The following is a 19234-nucleotide window of genomic DNA, read 5'->3' on the forward strand; positions in this document are numbered from 1 at the left end:
AGGTCTGGCCTTCCTGAGGTGGGGTAGGAGGCCCAAGGGACACCCCCCTCCTGCCACGGGCAGCTGGCCGAAGACCCCAGTGCCAGGCGAGGCTGGTGCCCAGCAGCCAGGCACCCAGCCCCAGGGAGGCCTCCGGACGTCACCCCGCCTCCTTGGCTTGCGCCACTCCCTGCTGTAACCTGAGAGTGCCCCTGCTCCACACCCCTCCAGACCTCAGGCCAGTGTCCTGCCTGCTGGGCTGTTGCCCGGGGCAGGGGCTAAGCCAGTCCTCTGCCATCGCCGGCTTCCTGGGCGGGTCTCGCTGCCGCTCTCTGTGGGGGGCGTTGTTGGCCCCACCTGATAGGCGGGAACACAGCGCAGAAGAGCTGGACCTGCCTAAGGAAGATCGAGGACACGGGGAGGAGGGGTGGGCCCAGCTCTGTGGCTCCCAGCCAGGTGCCGATCCCCTCCTGATCTCGGAACAGAAAGGAGGCTGGTCTGGCTGGTTCCTGGCTGGCTGGCAGGCTGGACGCAGGGCCGGGCAGTGCCCAGGTGGTCTCGGGGGTACACACAGTGGCCTGGCTCCTGCCAAGGTGGATGGCGAGATTTGTCTAGAGTAAACAGGCCGAGGCCTGGCTGGGGGCCTCTGGTCCCCGCTGTGAGGCCCCGAGGTCCCGCTGAGCACCATGGCGCGGAAACACCTGCTCGGCCCTGGGATGAAGGCGGCGGGTGCGGCGCAACACCCTGAGAACCTCAGGGTCGAGCAGCTTCCCGAGTGGAGCTGATGCCCTCCCCCAACAGCTACCTGGCCAGATGGCCCCACCGCACTCCAGGCTGAGGAAGTGGGCACGGGGGCAGGTGGAGGGGCCTCAGCTGGAAGGAGGGTACCCATGGCTGGGTCTGGGTGGGAAGAGGGCTCCGGGCCCCAGGTGGCAGGTGGTGGCCCCCTCAGCCGGGCCGTGGTGACCTGGGAAGGATGTGGGTGGGTCAGCGTGAGCTGTGACAGGCGCTGGGCCAAGGGGTCTGCTCCTAGCCCTGAGGACACAGCCACAGGGCCTTTCTCAGGCTGGCTTGGCAACTGCGGGAGGACGGGAGGGCAGGAAGGTGGTGGGCGGGTCCTTGGAGGGGTCCTGGCTGCTGTTTGGCAGGTCAGCCCCGGGAAGCCCTGCGTGGTCGTTCACACACCAGCCGGACAGGCAGGCAATGGCTCGGCCCCAGCTGGGGGCTCCTGGAGGGGACTGGGGAGTCAGGGGAGACAGGCCTGGGCTCCCCTTCTGGCTCTGCCTCCAGTTCCCTGTACTTCCTGAATGCTGTCCTTTCCTGCTCAGGCCCCAGCGTCCCAGTGGCCCCCTTCCACTCACTCACTCTTTCCCAGCCAGGCACCCACACCACACCAGGTTCTGTAGACACCTTGGCAGGGTGCCACCCACCCCTGTCCTCAGGAGCGCGTCCCCACCTGCAGGGCTGGGATGGCGAAGCCCAGTGGTCAGCGGGGCGGGGGTAGGGGGCCTGGAGGAGCCCGTGGGGCAGAGGCGAGCCGGCTGCACCCTGCAGCAGGCACCCTGGTCCAAGACACTGCCCACTCCGTGGGTCCCCTAAAGAGGAGATAAGTCCTCTGGGCCACGCTGAGTAGACTGGGCCGCTGCTGGGGGTCGTAGGCCACGCGACTTCCTCCTCTTCACTGTGGTTCTGCTCGCATTTCTACAACGGGACTGTGGGGGCTAAGAAATCAAATACCTTTCCTTCCATCTCCTAAGTTCTTCTGGCTGGGCTAATCAGCAAACCGACGGAGACAGATTCACAGGAGAAAAGCAGACTTTAATACCGCGCATGGGAAATTCGCACAAGCACAGCAATTCCTCAGATGGGGAGGCCACGCTGGGTGGACGAGACATTCTGGGCAAGGGAGCGAGGGCAGCGGGGGTCAGGTGTCAGAGCAGGGTGGGGGCTGCAGGTACCTGAGGAAGAGGGGAACACACAGGGCAGGAAAACCCTCGCTGGCCACTCGGAAGCAAGGGACACTGGAGCGCGGGGCTATCTAGCCAACACGAGGTCGGACACCCTCTGCTTCCCACCCGTAAGTGACTAAGTGACGTTAGGCCCAGGCAACACCCTAAGGCTCTTTCCTGGTGGAGGTTCTCTGCCTGAGTCTCTTGGGCAGGAAGGAGGAGGGTCAAAGGTTCCTTCTGAGTCTTTTGTTCCGCAATAAAGAGCTTAGAAATACATCCAGAACGGCATCTTCAGGGAGCTTTGATGCCCTGCAGGGGAAAATCCATTTTCGTTTGTGTAAAAAAACCCTGTGACCAGTAAACCCAAACACGTCTGCTTTTCCTAAATTGGCCTTGACCTGAAAAAAAGTAAAACAACGCCCCGGCTGGCTGGTGCGGCTCAGTGGGCTGAGTGCCAGCCTGTGAACCAAAAGGTCGTCGGTTCAATTCCCAGTCAGGGCACATGCCTGTGTTTTGGGCCAGGTCCCCGGTGGGGGGTGCACGAGAGGCAGCCACGCACTGATGTTTACCTCTTTCTCCCTCCCTTTCTCTAAAAATAAATAAATAAATAAAATATTTTAAAAATAAAATAAAAAGGCTGCCCCCTAAGTCTCCCTGCACCTTCCTCCCTGGGGCACCTTAGAACACTACGGGGGTGGGGGGGGGCTGTGCCACCCCAGGGCCCAGCTCAGGGCTGGGCCACACGTGTGGAGCGGAGGGTGGACCCGTGCCCCTGGGGGGTCAGCCCTGGCCCCACCCGACCTGTCCAGGGGGAAGCTGGTTTGAGCCTCCTGCCTCTCCCTGCGTGTGCGGCAGGGGTGGGGGCCCTGGGGGCCCCAAAACACAACCCGCCATCCCTGAGTCCTGTGGGCCCTTCTTCCCGAACTAGCTTTCTACGGGGTCACCCTTACTCCCAGGGGTCCTCGGTGGCCCTGACATAGAAGGGGACCTTGGAACCCCCTGCCCACCAAGGCCGGCAGCTGTGTCACCTGTGGAACCAAAATTCTACGTTTTCATAAGAGAAGATGAGCCAGATGGGGCTTCCTCATGCCCGGCCCACATCCCGGCCTCCTGCCCGCCCGCTGGGCTGGTGGACAGGTCTCTGCGGGGCCAGCCCGTGGCCCTCGCTCCTTGAGTTGCACCCAGGAATTGGCAAGGAGGGCACAGACGCCAGCCCACCCAGGGGAGAAGGGGGGACAACGGTGCGGCCCAGGCTGCGCTTTCACCACGATCGTGCTGGCTCACCACGATTCCAGAAAGCAGCCTCCTCGCTGCACACCTTTGCTCCCTGCGTTTTCCTGAAAGCCAGGAGCACCTGCCCCATCACGGGGTCAGCCCGCCTGTGGGGGTCTGTGTCTCAGACATGGCTCATCGTTGCCACGTTCTCGAGGAGTGCCAGCCCTGATGGGGGTGGGTGGCCATCGGGAAGGCACTGTGCGGACAAGGCAAGTCCCACCTCATGACCTAACAGACATAAAGACCTCTCATCCTGTGGCTGCATCTGAAGAGGGGCCTGCTGCAGCCGTGGGGGGTGGGAGGCAGGGGCCACACCCCCAGGGAGCAGGCCCCAGCCCCTTGGGGACCTGACCTGACCTCCCTCACTGTGCCCCCCAAGCCTTGTGCAAAGCCCCCAAAATTGAAAACTAGGTTTCTTCACATAAAAATACCTCCACCCCTGTGCTGGTCTCCTGGGGCCGCAGTAACAGCGACCACGGACTCAGGGGCTTCAGACCACAGCACTCGGTTCTCTCCCCGCTCCAGGCCCAGAGTCTGAAGTCCAGGTGTAGGCCGGGCCCGCTCACTCCAGGGGCTCCAGGGGCTCCGGGAAGCCAGCTCCCGCCCACCAGGGGCAGTCCTGGGGTTCCTGGGCTGCGTCCACATCACCCCGTCTTGGCCTCTGTGTCTGTGTCCAAAAGTCCTTGTCAGGACACCAGCCATTGGAGGACAGCCCACCCTACCCCGGGCTGACCGCCTCTAACTCCGTCTGTGGCGGAGGCCCTGCTTCCAGGTCAGGCCACGTTTCACTGGCCCCAAGGGAAGCCGTCTGATGTATCTGTAGGGACATCGTTCAAGTCCTGACACCCCATGGGAACATAATTCAAGTCCCAACATCCCGTGGGTGGCAAGTGACGCACCAGGAGCCACCTCCTGGCAGGCAGTCCAGCGGGAGGGAAACGGGCATGGGGACAGAGTTGAATTCGCCCCGATGTCAAGCCTCCGGGGCGGAATGCCATCTGAATGGCGCTCAGAACTGCACCGCCTGTCACCCCCATGCACCCGGGTGCTGCCCGCCTTCCACCTGGTGTAGGCCGTGCCCCCGAGAAGGACACGGAGTCAGGTGGCGGGACAAGGTGTTTCTGCACCCCCTGGCTAGTGGGGGCGCAGAGCACAGCGTTCTTCCCTGGACTGAACGCCAAGGCACCGTGTTCTCTGTGAGGGGTAGACGGCCCCAGGGAGGACTGGGGGGCACACATCACAGTCACTGCAAGGCTCCACCCACCCGGCCGTGTCCTGCAGAGAGGGGCTTCCCAGCCCACCCAAAGTCCCCAACAGGTGGTGGCAGAGGCAGAACTACCCCCCACCTGCACACTCACCCCATACCAGTCCCCCTTCCCAGCCCCGCCCTCAGGCAATGGGAATCACAGACTGAAAAACCCAGTGAGGCCCTCCCCCTGCCCAGCCCCCAGCTTCACTGGTCGGCCATGGTAGCAAGGCACCCGCACGGTGCGCACGCAGCCCCCAGTCCTCACCCCTGGCTCAGGACACCACCTTGAAGGTGGATGTTGCATGCGGGTCCCTCGCCTGAGCCCCAGCATCCTGAGCGAGGAGGCATGGTGGCCGGGGGTTCCCACGTCCGCAGGCCCCAGCTCCGTGCTCTGCCTCACCCTGCCAGGCCCTGGGAACCTGCAACCTGATCCTATGGCCGCTGGCTTTTCCATCACGCGAGTATTTTTATCTCCCTCTGCCCCAGCGATAGTCCGTCTGATTTATGTCGTGCGGAGTGGCCGGAGCGGCTGTGGAGACTGTCTTGGGTGGCCCCAGGAGGGCTGGTACTCTAGCCGTAGGAGGAGACCGACCTTGCTGCTGTTTTTTTCAATGATTGCCTCCAGTGTTTACCAGGGATGATAAGGATGCCAGAGAGGCCCAGGAAAAGGAGGTGGGGGGGATGTGGGAACCCCTATCCCAGCCACAGCAGCCCCCAGGGCAGGCCTGCCCGCTGCCTGCCCGCTGGCGCTGGCGGAGGCCTTCCAGCGAGCGCCTGTTTGAATTTAAATGGCCCAGAGCAGATCCCTGACTAGACTCACATTCCCACGCCAACACTCAGCGGCAGCGCCTCTGGGTTTTGGCAATTATTTTCCTGAGCTGTCAAGGCAGAAATATGGAAGAATTCTGGTCTTACTTAAGGGTTGCTGGGTTTTTCCCTTCCCCCTGGGGACATGCAAATAGCTCGCAGATGTGCGTCCGCGTGTACCTGGCGCTCGCGCTGGTAACTTCAGGAACGGAACTCCCGGCGCTCCCTGCAACCCAAGCCCCCCTTCCAGGCCCGATTTCTTGTTCACAGTGGGCCATGGGCAGGGGGGGGGGGGGGGGAGGACGGAAGTGCTGAACATGTTCAGATGCATCTGGAGCAAAGGGGAGAAACCCGTGAGGGGCTCAGAGTTCCTGCAGGCAGAGGGCCTCCAAGGAAGGCAGCCCCACCTGGGGGTACAGGCAGGAGATAGGGCAGTGGGAGGCTCTGGCAGGGGGGTGGGGGGAGGTCCCCAGCAATTCCTGCTGTGGGAAGCCTATTATCTTCCCGGTAAAAATAAAAATGGACTTTTTTTTTTTTAAAGGATATTTCCAGCTATTTTTAACCCCAGAAAGGAAAAAAGGGAAGGAAGATAGGGAGGAGGAAGGGGGAAGGCCAGGCGGGGGGAGGGAGGAGGGAGCCTGAGGAGGAGGGACCCAGCCAGGCTGCCTTTTCCACGAGTGACTCAGGTCTTTGGAGGCCGGGTTGAACCGAAGCCCAGGGGTGGGGCACGGCAGTTTCGTCCCCCGAGGCCCTTTCTTTCTGGAGCAAGTTCTGAGCTCCAGCCTGCAGGGCCAGGTAGGGTGGAAGCGCCCCAGAGCCAGCCTGGTCCTCCTCGGCACCCATCTCCCCAGGAGGCTCTGCAGAAACCCCAGGAGCCGTGGGCTGGGGCGGTGTGAGCAGACCCTGGTGCCAGGCTGGGCTCCCCAACCCCACTGGGGGCATCACTGTCCAGTCCAGTCCATACAATGGGCTTGGGGACGGCTTCCCTGTCATGGGGTGGGGGACTGGAGGGGGCCTCAGCAAGCCCTTACCTGGAGGGGTCACCCCTGACCTCTCAACTCAGAGAGCATCTCTGAGCCGACACCCAGACCCTGTCCCTCCTCCATGCAACCCCCCTGATTTGGGCAGGCTGGTAACACTTGTCAGCACTTCCCCCATGCCCTGAACCAGCAGGGTGCCCTGGAGCACCACCCCCCACGCTCCCGCACAGCCAGGCCTTTCCTTCTCTCAGGCTGCCTGGCCCCCTGGGGCACCTAGAGGTGACCCGACTGCAGCGCAACTCAGCCCGAGCGCTGTGGGCAGCTGGGGGCCAAGGCGCCGGAGGGCCCTTCGTTCTCAGCAGTGGGTGGCCGTGCCAGGGCCACCAGCGGTGCTCTGAACAGTCCAGGATCGGCGGCCTCAGAGCCCCGAGCTGCCAGGGCAGGGTGGGCAGGAGGTGTCTGGGTCCACTTCTCACAAGGCAAACGCCAGGCCGGCCCCACGGGCCAGCTTAGGGCCCTCAGAGCCCGCGCCTGCCAGGCCTCCGCCGCTTACCTGCAGGGAGTCAGGCTACCCGTTGGGGACTTGCCCGGGCAACATACTCCCCACGCTCTGCGCCTGCCTCTGGGATGCTGACCCTCCTTTGCAGGCTTTGTGGACAGCAGGGGGCTCATGGCCACTCCTGCCCTGACCCTGACCTGCCAAGAGGCCTCAGGGGTCCCAAGCTGTGGCCGCTGTGGGGCACAGGGGCTGGGACCTGGGCATAGTCCCGCATCCCTCCATTAGTCACAGGTCAGTCTGCATCTGTGAGGTGGGTGGGGACCCACAGGGACAGGTCCCTGCATGGGGGACTGCACCCCCCAACACCATATGACCTGTGTCAGGAGTGGGGAGGCCCAGAGGCTGTAGGAGGGCTTCCCGGAGGGGATGGAGGCCGAGGAAGGGTGGCTCATTTCGGCACAGGAAGTGGGGCAGGGAACTGACCTAAGGCAGATGGCCTGGGGCACAAGGCACAGGGACCAGCCCCATCAGGCCTGACATTGTCTTGGGTGCCCACTGGGCATGGGAGTCAGTGGGTCCCTGCATGGGGGACAAGGAGCAGGCAGGGAAGCAAGCCCCAGACCCCAGCCTCCTTCTGAGAATGAGGGGGAGCCCTGGAAGTCAGCCTGAACCCCCCTTCAGGAGAGAGGAGCGGTGCCCCCCAGGCCTATCCCGCTTGGAGGTGCTCTGCTCACAGCCGAGTAGCCCACACAGGGGACGGGGTATCAGCCTGGCCCATCCACCTGAAGCAACACACAGCCATTAAAACCACACCCTAACACCCAGACCTCTCAGAGGAATGTTCTGGGTTGGTTTTAAGTGGGGAAGAGAGGACTTCAGAGATCGCTTCATAGAGGGGAAACTGAGGCCTGGGGGGCAGTAATGGTCCCTGGGTGCTGAGCGAGGGTCTGGCCTGGTGGACGGGGACGGGGTAAGAGGCTGGACACTTCTCAGGCCCCAGGCTGTCTCTTCGCCGGCAGGTCAGGTCTGTTTTACGAGCAGCTTCAGAAGGTGGAGGGGCCCACTGCTGTCTGCGTGTCAGAATCTTCCACAGCTGCCAGGGCCGGCACCCCACCTCTACCCAGGCTGGCCCACTGCACTCTCTCGACCACTGCCACCCTCGGCCCGGCCTCGAGCCCTTGCCCCTGCCCCTGCCCCTCCTGCCCTTGCTCTAGGGCCACTGACACCCAAATGCGGCAGACCTGAGCTTGCACCCTAGGTCCGACCCGCTCCCGCACTGTGAGCAATCCGTGAGGCAGGGAGGCAGCAGTGTACCCAGGCGTGTTGCGTGCACACGTGCCCCCTCCCCCGGCCTTCGGGGCTCACCGGCCTGCTGAGGGTCAAGGCCGGAACTGGCCTGATCCAAGCCAGAAAGATCAGGGGCACAGTGCTGCCCTCGGCCCAGGGCTCCGGGGTCACGGCCAGCACCTAACGTGCCCTGAGGAATCAGTGCAGGAGGAAAGGGACCAGAACCCCAGGACCGGTATTCTTAGGCCTGGCTGCACCTGAGAACCCTGGGGACCTTAAAAACACTGACATTCTCCCCTACCCCAAGGGGGACAAGTCCTGCTAGACTCCCCCAGGAGGGGGCCAAATGGCTCTTCTTTGGGGGACAGGAATGGACCGATGTCAGCACAGCCTCCCCAGCCCACCCTGACAACAGCACCCCAGTGAGGTGAGAGAAAGGAATGCTGACCTGGCGCAGTCAGCCTGGGCGCGGAGTGTGACCGTCTTCTCCCACTTGCAGCCTGGGGAGATGCACGGCACCTGATGAGACCCCTGGAGAAGAAAGCGGTGGGTGGACACTTGTCCCTCTCTTCTGCAAGCCAGGCCTGCAGCCGCGCCAGTGGCTTTGTGAGCAGCCTGTGCATGGGCTCACCGCCCACCAACCTTGTCCCAGCCCCACATCAGCAGGGCAGGAAGCCTGAAGCAGCTCTGCATTGCTGCCCCCCAGTTCAGCTTCTTGCTGTCCGCCATGCCGGGCTGCCCACCCCCTAAGAGAAGGTCTCCAGGTCCTAAGCCATCGGGACTCCCATCCCTCCTGTCCCTCCAGACCCCTGGCCTGGGAAGGTTCAGCAAGAGAGACCAGAAGGGGAGGCCAGCAGTCTCCTGCCTGATTTCTGAAAGAAAAAGCTTCTTTGCACCCCCTTCGCAGCCCCTCCCAGCCTCAGCCACTTATGGCTTTCCTGGGGTCTCCCCAGGTGGCAGGCGGCACAGGGGTTGGAATCCTGGGAGGCCCAGTTGCCAGTCTGTTCAGTGGCCTAATAGAGTACCGGCTCCCAGGTGGAGGTCCCGCCCCCTCCAATCCCTCTGATCCCTCCGCACCCTTGTCCCCCTCGCTGGCCCCACTTCTCTGGGCTCCCCGACCACCCTTGCACACCCTCGGCCTGGGGGCCCCACGCAGAGCCCTCTGGCGTTGGGGAACGTGGAGGTGTGGGAACCGGGGGTGGGGGGGCTGGCACAGCTGGACAGACCCAGGTAAGACTCCTCCACCCCTTCCAGCGCCTCCACCTCCCGGGCTGCTCCTTGGCAGAAGGGTGAGAACTTGCTCCCACGCCAGGGCTGGACGGCTTTCACGTTGGGCCTGGGGCTGACTGGGCCCCAGGGCTCCATGGAGGGCACACAGGCAGTGGGTCCCAGAGGGGCGGTCGGCTGGAGACCTTCAGTCCGGGAAGAGGAGGGGTGCGCAGCGCCCTGAGTCTGTGAGCTGGGGGGACGGGGAGGGACTTCGAGGTCCCTCTTCCTCCTCTAAAATCTGCTCCTCTGGGCCACAGCTATTGTGTAAACATCTCTGTGGCCTCCAGGCGCCGCCTGTCCCAGCACTGACCGAGAGAAGCCACCCCAGACTCTGAGCAGTGCAGCCAGTTCCTGGGAGGAGGCAGACGAGGGAGGCTCCCAGAAGCTGCCTGTGGCCTAGACTGACTGTCCTGTCCCTCCTGTGCTCACGACAGCGTCCCAACTGCCACCACTGCCCTCCAACAGGTGGGCCAAGGAGGGTTGGCCTGGGGCAGGTGTGCAATCTGTCACTGCCGCCCTGGCTCTGCCCACCTCCCTGGGCCTCCCAAGGGCTGCTTCTCTGTTAACTTCCAGGTTATCTGCAGCCCTGCGGGTTCTACTCCAGTGCCCTTCATCTGGCTAGGTTCTTCTGACCCTTGAAAGCTCGCCTCTGGCATCCACCTACTCCAGGAAGGCCTCCAGGATGCCAGGGCTGAACTCATTGCCCTGTGTTGAGATGGGGCAGGGGTGTGTATTCCCAGGGCGAGACTGTGTACTCTGATTTCCTAGGACCATGGCAGGCATTTTGGATGCCCAGCGCTTAGCCTGCCTTGGCACAGGAAGCCCAAAACTGGCATCAGCTCGGAGAAATAAATCATCCGGAAGGAACACGTGGGGGCCCAGGTCTGTACCGGCGCTAGCAGCGGGTCCGAGGCACCGGCGCGCTTTGCGGAGCACCATAGGTGGGAGGCGCCAGGAGAAGGGGTAGGACAGTGAAGTGACCAAGGAGCATCTAGAGGCAGGTCCCTCCTGGGGGAGCCGGTGCGCAATCCGTCCAGCCAGGCGCTGGCCGTAGGCTGTTCCCTTGTGGCACTCAGCTTCCTTTCCAGAGGCTGCGTCCGAGGCGCCACCATCTCTCTGGGTCAAGTGCCCCAGCAGTCAAAGCCAGGGGTGTCTAGCCTCGGTCTCCCAGAGGCTTAAAGCTGCGACCGCGGGGCGCCAGGGGGTGGAGCCCCTGGTCTAGGTTCTCCCAAACTTGGCTTCGGCCGCTCCGTCCCACCTCTCTGGGCTCAGCTCCCCGCGGAGCACGGCCCCCCGCAGCCTTCCTCTTTTCCACTCTACGCCCTCGCCTCCTCTGCTATTGAGATGCAAATAGTTGCCAATTGCTGTTGAGCCCGGCACGGCCACAGCTGGATCCTTCCGCAGTTCTAGACCAAACTTTTGGCCTCTTAAAACTTTCGAACGAGAAGTAGTCCCCAGGGCCGTCCCCCGGGTTCCCACACCTCCACATTCCCCAACGCCGGAGGACCCGGGCTCCGCACGCGACCCCCAGGCCGAAGATGTGCAAGGGTGGTCGGGGCGCGCAGAGGGGCGCGGCCAGCGAGGGGGGACAAGGGTGCGGAGGGATCAGAGGGATCGGTGGGGGCGGGACCCAGAGGGGCGGGGCCGGCAGGGCGGGGGCGGAGCGCCGGGCCTCTCCGAACCTCACTAGTGCCTCCGCCGCGGGAGGGAGCGCAGGGGTGCGGGGCGCGGGCGCGGTGCAACGAAGGGACAACCCGGCGCGCGGAGCCGGGGCGAATAGCCGCGAAAGCCCAGCGCCGCCCGCCAGCCAAGGGAAGGGCAATAGCAGGCCGCTGCCGCCCGTGGAATCTCCCGGCGCTCGAGTGTGTTCCCGAACCCCGCCGGCCCGGCTCAGGAGGCCGCCACCGGGCGCAGCGGGCAGCCCGCGGGCAGGCATGCCGCCGCTTCTGGCGCCTCTGCTCTGCCTGGCGCTGCTGCCCGCGCTCGGCGCACGAGGTAGGCGCCCGCACACCGCGAGCCTGCAACTTTCCGCGCCCTTCGGAAACTTCGGCGGCGCCCTACGCGCGCGCTCCGGGTGGCTGGGAGCGGGCGGCTAGGGTGGGAAGAAATGGGGACCGGGCGCTCTGGGGAGGGGTTGGTGAGGGGGAACAGCCAGAGTCTGGAGCTGGGGGAGAAGGACTGACCTCCCCCCCGCGCCGCCTGCCCAGTCCGGGTGGACTCGTGCTGTCCGCTCCCGGAGCCCGGGTTTGAAGTAGGGTTGAAGGCCGGCGTGGGGCGCTGGCAGCCCCCGGAGGCCCAGCCCTAGGCTCGCGCACTTCACTGGCTGCGCGTGGGGCTCGCCGCCGGGGCGGGCGAACTGCCTACCACTTTTCGATTTGAATCGAGTAGGTTTTGGTTTCCTGTTGCTTTGGGGGCCATTTATCTTTTTTCTTAGTCTCTGGCCCGCGCCAGGGGCGGATGTTGGGGCGCGGAGTGTGGGGTCCGGGGCGCCGCGTTCGCCTTTACCGAGCCGCGTCCTGGCCAGGTGCGGGGCGAGGTGGGCAGCAGGGCGCGAAGCGGGCCGGGTCTACCTACCCCTTTGACAGAGTTTGCGCAAAGCCGGGGAAAGGGGCTCGGACCCAGGACCCACGGCTCCTGGCTGCCCCTCCCGCCAGTGTCCCCTCCCCACGCCGGGTCGCTGCCCACTGTCCTGGCTCACAGACAGTTTGGGGGAAGGGGCTGGTGTGGAAGAACTCAGCTGCCACCGGGGGACTTTCACTTTGCGGAGTTCAAGTTTGGAAATCTTGCCGGAGTGGGGTGGGGGCGCTCATTCCTCTCTCCACTTCCTTGGAGGGGATGGCTGAGGAAACTAGTGGTGTGATTAATTCAATTCCCCTAAAAGTTGGAGGAGAGAATTAGTTCCCCACTCCCAGAAAGTAGGGTTCGGTGTCCTGCCTTGTTCCAGCTTCTGTGAGGTGCTTAACTTACACAGCCCTGGTGAGACGGGCTTTACTCATTGATCTCTCCTAGGGAATAGGGTCAAATTCCTTCCAAGTGGGGCATCTTCAATCCTCCCCTCTGGGTGTGTGTTGGGGGGTGGGGGTGGCTCAGCCCTGAAGATGCCGGAGGGAGCAGGTATTGGGTGTCCTTAGGGGTGGGGCCAGGTCCCCAGGGTGCAGTCCCAATGCCCCAGGAGGCGGCCCTGGCACGACAATGAGCTGCTCTGATTCCACGGCCGGCGGGCGCTTTGTTGGCGGGCGGGGCGGCTGGCCTCGCAGCTGTCGCATTTTCCCACGATCGGAGCCGAGTGCGGCTGCCCCCCAGCGCCTCCCCCTCGCAGAACGAGTTTGAACAGCGAGGCTGTCCTGGTGGCTGGACAGGGGCCCCAGGCCGGCCGGGCTCCCCCGTGAAAACGGGGTGGCGTGCCCAATTTAGGAAGTGGCCCAGGGCCATCTCAGCTTTTCTCCTCTGCTGTGGGGTGGGCATTTCAGGCCACCCTGCCCACTTTAGGCACGACTGCTGCACCTGCCACCTAGCCAACCTGTTACCCCAACTCCCATTTCAATGTTCTGGGCAGAATGTTGAAGCCCTTTGGGGTTCACACAAGGGCTTCCTGGGGCCCCCTTCCCCCAGCAACCCCATTATACAGCAGAGCCTCTGAGGTGAGGGGTGGGTGATGCCCTTCAGTGTTGCCCCTCCCGGCTGAGGGCCCTGCTGCCAGAGAGGCTGACCTCTCCTCTTGCCCCTCCCCAGGCCTGCGATGCTCCCAGCCCAGCGAGACCTGCTTGAATGGCGGCAAGTGTGAAGCGCTCCCCAATGGCACGGAGGCCTGTGTGTGAGTACCGCGTCTGCGCCTCCCCTGCAGGACCTGTCGCTGTGTCGGGCAGAGCCCCTGCCTCTGTAGCGGGGACCGAACACTAGCCCATTGTCTTCTGGAGATGACCCAGAAGGCTGGGCGTGGTCACGTGCTACTTTTATTGGACAAAGTCTGGCAATTACTTAATCACCCACAATTACGCTGCGTGTGGAGCCGGTCTGGCCTCTGGAGGCTGGCGCACTCCTCTGTGGGCCTGCTTGGGCTCACGGGGTGCTGCGTGGGAATCCCCGGCACCCAATTTCTTCCTGAAGTCCCTGAGAGACCACTGGCCTGCCAGGGAGGCTCTAGATCCTGTATGGAGAGGTCCAGCCCCCCTGCCCTGCTGCCCCGGAGCGCCTCCTCTGGGCAGGTGGGCCCCTTCTCCAGGCAGGCTGTGCCCCTCAGCGAGAAATGGACTCTCTGGAAGCCACAGCCAGCCTTCTTGGCCCCAGGCTCCCTGCTGGCTCCTCTGGCCTCGGCGAGGCTGGGGAGAGAAGCTGGAGCCAGGCCTATCTGCTGCACCCGTTTCTTCGGGCTGGGGGGTTGGGGTGGCATTCCCTGCTGGACATTTGGTGTCCGTCCCGTCATCCACAGTGCTGACCCGGCTCCCTGACGGCCTCGGGTTCTCAGCTCTGAAATGGGCTAGTGTGGGCGGGGGTGGTGGAGGGTTGCATGCGCACCGGCCAGGGAGCCCCAGGGAGCCCCAGTCAGCCCTGGGGAAGTTTTTCTTCTGTGGCCGTTGCCCTTCAACTTGAATTCATCCCTGATGGGAATAATGAGAAGGTGCTTGTTGGCTGCTGGGAGGCCCCCGCCTCCCCCTGGAGGCCGCAGAGGAAGAAGTGGCTCCCCAGGCCCGCTGCCCGGCGTGCCCTCATTCCAAGTGCCGAGGGCCCATTCCCTTGACAACCCCCAGCTAGTGGGCCAGCAGCCCCCCTCCCAGCTCCCACCCTGCCCACACTGAAGCCAATTAAGCGGGCCTGTGAGCAGTTTAATGGACAAAGCCGATTGTGTCTTTGTCAGATGCTAATGAATGCACACTGCTTTTTTTTTTTTTTTTTTTTTTTTTTTTTTTTTTTTTTTTTTTTTTTTTTTTTTGCTTTTTTGGGGCCTTTTCCTCCTGCAGAAGCCTCACCGACGCTTGACGCCCTAAATCTTGTTTCCCTTCATTCAGAGACCGACAGCTGGGACTCAGTGGACGTGCACTGGCTATTGTTGGGGAGGCGGATTAATGCTGTATGATTAATTATGCGTGGCTTCCCAGAATGCACAGCTCCGCCCGCCCAATCCTGTGGGGGTGGGGGGTGAGTCTGTGCTTCTGCAGAGGGTTTGGGGAAGGCGGGAGGGGTATTATGCGGGGAAAGTGGGGGCAGTGTCTTATCGGTGTGACCATTGAGTAGGGGCACTCTGGCCCCAGGGAAGCTGGGGTGGCCCCGGGGCAAAGCCCGTACCACAGGCCGCATGAGCCAGAAAGGGGGTGCACTGGCCTCAGGACGAGACACCAGGGGGACATCGATCGTGCGATGTGCCCTCCCACCCCTAAGCCTGGGCTCCCTGGGAGCCCTGCCAGGCCAAGCCAGGCCACCGATCAGGGTGCCCGCCTTGTCTCTGCCTGGGGCCCTGGCGCGCCGCCGCCCCCCCCCATTGGGAAGCCTGCCTCAGTGCGGCCTGGCGCTCAGCCGAGCTCAGCCCACAGAGACCTCATTGTGCACACCCCACAGACCCACTTGGAAGACGAGCGGAAGCGGCGTCCTCAGAGGCCCCACCTCTGGGCGGCTCTGTCGTGTTGGAGGCGAGGGACCGGAGCAGGGTCGGGCCCCAGCGGGTCCAGGTGTGGAGAGGCACAGGTCCCGGCTCACGGTGCATTTGTGGGTGTTATAGCCACTGGGGGGCAGGGCCCTGGTTCCCTCCTGTTCTGGGGTCTGTGCCTTCCCACTCGCCCCCAGCCCGTACTGCTGCCCCAAGGCCCTGGTGGAGGGCACTAGTGTGGGAGAGGCCTGTCTAGTCTGGCTGAGGGGGGCGCCGCCCTCTCTCCTCAAAGGTGCTGGGGTGCAGGCTTCTGGAGCCTGCCGACCTGGGACCCTCCGAAAAGTCTTTGACTGGGCCGGTTTGCTGGCTTCCTTATGGATAGGGCGTGGGAACAGTGGTGTCACCGTGCCAGGCACGCCAGTACCTGCTGAATCATCACTTCCACCTCGAAGACAAGAAACCTTCCCCAGAAGCTGCCGGTCAGGTGGCTGCAGGGCCGAGGATCGGAAAAAGAGGTGCAAGTGTCTTCCCAGGAAGTCCCAGAGGCCCGGAGGAAGGGCTCTCTGCACGTCCCCACGTGTCCCCGTGAGTGCAGCCATCTCTGCACAGCTGCCGTGGGCCTGCCTGGGCGGGTCATTGCAGCCCTCTGCCCAAGTCCAGCCTCTTCGCCAGCTCCTCGGTGCTGAGGGGGGCCACTGAGTGGGCTCCCCCTCTTTCCTTTTGGTTGGGGGTGGGGGGATCCGTGGGGACCGTCATCCTCGGGGTGAGTGTGCATTCTTGGCCCAAAAGGCTCGTGGGCCTGTCCACTTCCCAGTCCAGGAGCCGCGGCCCCAGGAGGATGAAGATGCTCCCCTGTGGGAATGTCAGCACTGGAGGGAAGTCCCACTGGCCTGCCGGGGTGGGCTTTAGCTTTGGACCCTCCCGTGTTGGGCGCCTGGCTCCGCAGCCCAGCTCCGTGGCCTTGGGTCATCGGGCCACCTGAACTCAGGTTCCCCATCTGTACTAAGTGCTGTGGGTGTCACACACGAGGGGTCTTGGCAGTACATGAGGGCTGCGTGAGGGCGGCACGCCGCAGGCCCTGGGTGGGGCCGGTTGCTCCTGCCTTCTCCTTTTGAGCTGACGGTGCCGGTTTCGGGATCCTCATTCTTAAATGTTTTGTTGGCTAATGAGTTAAATCAGAGAACCCAAGAGGTGCTGCCTGGTGGGCCCAGCCAGGGCCTGGGGAGGGGCTCGTCCAGCTTGAGGGTTTGGTCCCCCACAACAGCTCTGCACGGCTACAGCCCTCCAGGCTCCTCCCGTGGACACTTGGGCGCCTGTGTGTGCTGGGTTCTGCTCTAGGGGTTGGCGAGGTGGGCTCATGGCACGCAGCCTCTGCCCCTGTGGAGTTGACTTTCTCGTGTGGGGGCAGGAGAGGCGAGGGTGTAGGTGTGTGACCGTCTGGGGCAGGTGAGCGCCATGGGGGGGGGCGGCTCCCCAGGACCCCGCAGCCCCTCATGGATGGGGCACGGGAAAGGAAGCGAGCACAGAGAAGCCTGTGCTTGGCCCCAAGGTCACACAGCGCAGCCTGGGTTGGGCCCGCCTCTTTCTCTCCTGTGCTCCTAACCACGGCCACCTGCCAGGTCCTCCCTCCCTGACCACTCCTCGAGGGAGCACGGCTGAGGCTGCGACTTCCCTTTAAAAGAGGAGGTTTGGAGGTTCAGGCAGGAAGTGGCTTGGGCGGAAAGTGATTAGGCCAGCCACCTGGCTTCGAGGGACGAACGTTGTGTCTCTGTCGCCTCTTGTGCTGTTTCCATTGAGTCACTTGCAAGTCTTGGGCGAGGCGGGGAGGAGCAGGTTCTCACTCATCCTCCCCCCCAGGCTGCCGCTGCAGGGCTTCCTCTGTGGACGGGAGCCTGGGCTTCAAGGACAGACGCAGGTTAGAAAAACACGTGTCGACGCCCAGCGTCAACTAGAAAGTCTCTCCGACTTACACAGCGCGGAGACGTCAAGGAACAAGGTTTCGTTAAAGAAAAACACCTTCCTGGGCCAGGCCCCGCCTCTCCGCAGCAGCCAACGTTTTTTCCATTGAAAAGATCACGATAATATTTTTTAGAAAGAGAAAGAAAACTGCCCTGAGCGGGAAGAGGGTGGGGGCAGGGGAAAACAGTTGACTGAGGTGTAGCTCAACAGGAAGGAGGAGCTGGGTCTGGGTGCTGGGACCCCAGGGGCCGGGGTGGCAGGGGAGGGACCCCAGGGAGTGACTGCTCCACTCCCCTTTGGTGGGCGGCAGAGGCCACTACCGGCAGACGGGGGGCCCCCCTGGGCAATGCTAGGCTGGGCTGAGGGGTCGCGTCCTCCTGGGGTGGAAGGACACTTTTCCTGTTTCTTGTTCTTGTCTCGCCTGTAAATAGTGAAAGGATGTGGCTTTGCGGAGGTGACTGCGCGTCTAGTTCGCTTTCCTTAACGGTGGAGCCATAATAGCCACGAAAAGCAAGCTGCACATAGTGAAACCCCGGGCAGGCCTGTGATTCAGCTGGCTCCCGCCCCTCCAGGGGGGTGGCTGGCCCTGCCCTTTTTCATGCCCAGTTTACAGGTGGGAAAGACAGAGGCTGGGCCTGGGGGTGGGGCCCTAAGGCCAGCTCGTGGCAGCTCTCGCCGGCCTGTGCAGGCGTGCCCAGAACGTCCCAGAGTCTCCCAGAGGTTTTCCCTGAGTAGCTGGCTCTGGGCATCCGGCTGTGGATCTGTGTGGTCTTCCCGGTTCCCGGCAGGGTAGGGGCTTGGCTGTCTCTGCGGAACACGGGGGCCCCAGCCCATGCCCCACCTCGGAGGGTCTAGAAGATGTGAAGCTAGCCTGGCTCTGGTTTGCTGGGCTGCCCTCAGACATACTTCTCCTCCCTGGGCCTCGGTTTTCCCCTCTGAACGTGAGGGAGTTCGGTTAGGTGGCCCCCAAAGCTCTCTTCCAGCTGCGCCCTGGCAGGGCCCTGGGTGGTGGCGTGGGCAGCAGCGTGGTGGGGGCAGAGGCGCCGGGGAGTCAGGCCTGGCCATGTGGCAGGGCAGGTTCTGCCAGTCTGGGGCCAGCACCAGGCTCTGGCGTCCTCACCACCTGGCCCGCTGGTGGGACGTACCTGTAGGGGGCAGGCAGTGATGGACAGGTGCTCTGGAGCTGGGCGGGCCAGCGGAGGAGGGCCCTTTCCCCAAAGTGGCCTTCTCCTGGCCCCTCCTCAAGGCCTCGCCCCACCCCACCCTGTTCTGGAGAACGCACAGGAACTGAAGACCAGATTGGGGGGGACGGATGTACACTCAGGGATCTTGGTAAATGACCTGTGTATATGTTGCCATTTTGGTCCCTGAAAGTGGCAGTTCAGTGGCATTTGGTACATCCACGGGGTTGGGCCACCGTCACTATTGTCTAGTTCCAGAATCTCTCCTGACCCCAGACAGACCTCGCACCCACTGGGCAGCTGCTCCCCACGCCCCCGGCCCCCAGCGCAACAGGGCCTATTCTGCTGTCTGCCTCCCGGCTGCTAGTTCTAGACAGGTCACGTGGGTGGGCTCACAGGACACGTGGCTGTTCAGGGTCCATCTCCTCCTTCAGCCTGTATCCAGGGCTCACCCACACCGTAGCGGGTGTCAGGGCCTCCCTCCCCGACGCACGGGCTTTTATACCTGCCTGGGGCTGGCCGGGTTGGGCCCATGGTGGGCACCAGCATCTGGGGCCTTGTACAGCCTTGGATACGAGTCCAGAGGAGGTGGGGGTGGGGGCTGGCCGATGTCTGGAAGGCTGCTTGGAAGCAGCACTCATTTCTGGGCCCGTGTGGCCGTCCCCAGTGGTGTGCATCTGTGAGACCTGTGGAATTCTGGGAACAAAACCTCCCCACCCCGGTGTTTCACCACTGAGTGGTCCCTTCTCGCTGCGGGTCTCCCCCTACTACACCCACTGCCCCTGGGACAGAGCATTCTGGGAAATGGAGCCCCCTTGACCTCCTCCTCCATTTCCCCCTTGCTCTGGGGCAGGGACCAGAACGTCGTGACCTCGGGGTGAGTTAGGTTAAGCATTCCTCTCCCTGATGCGAAGCTGCTCCTTTGATTGGGTGCCCATTGGGTGGACACCCCTGAGAGGCCTCCTCAGGGGCCTAGCCTCTCCTGCCAGGCAGCCCCCTGTCCCCAAGCCCTAGCCATTGGTTGCCCTGGGGGTCTTGGGCTCTCCTGGGTTGGGGGTCTGATGGGAGCCTCTCTCCACCCGAGCAATGGAGGCTTGAAGCTTCCTGGAAGGGGCGCCTGGGGCCCTGGTTTCTCGTGGGCCCTGGGGAGTGAGTACACTGGGGAGGCCCAGCCTCTGACAGCCACCCTTCGGCCCCCAAACTCGAGGGTCACTCAAGC

At 63.4% G+C, this 19234-nt stretch overlaps 1 protein-coding gene and 1 long non-coding RNA gene across 2 annotated transcripts in view; one reads left to right on the forward strand and one right to left on the reverse strand.

Moving 5' to 3' along the window:
• Positions 1-1790: 1790 nt before the first annotated feature.
• On the reverse strand, positions 1791-10284 carry LOC128780059 (uncharacterized). The gene is made up of 3 exons (XR_008426041.1): positions 10185-10284; positions 8474-8556; positions 1791-2237 (listed from the first exon to the last, which is right to left on the reverse strand). It is a non-coding gene; the product is annotated as an uncharacterized lncRNA (long non-coding RNA).
• Positions 10285-10997: 713 nt separating this feature from the next.
• NOTCH1 (notch receptor 1) overlaps positions 10998-19234 on the forward strand; it is a 40086-nt gene continuing 31849 nt past the window's right edge. Inside the window, exons 1-2 of the mRNA XM_053917713.1 lie at positions 10998-11289; positions 13027-13108. Of these exons, the coding sequence (XP_053773688.1) occupies positions 11229-11289; positions 13027-13108 (143 nt within the window). The 5' untranslated portion in view covers positions 10998-11228. The remainder of the gene's footprint in view (positions 11290-13026; positions 13109-19234) is intronic.

Source organism: Desmodus rotundus, unplaced genomic scaffold, assembly GCF_022682495.2.
Source record: "Desmodus rotundus isolate HL8 unplaced genomic scaffold, HLdesRot8A.1 manual_scaffold_153, whole genome shotgun sequence".
Classification (NCBI taxonomy): Eukaryota; Metazoa; Chordata; class Mammalia; order Chiroptera; family Phyllostomidae; genus Desmodus; species Desmodus rotundus.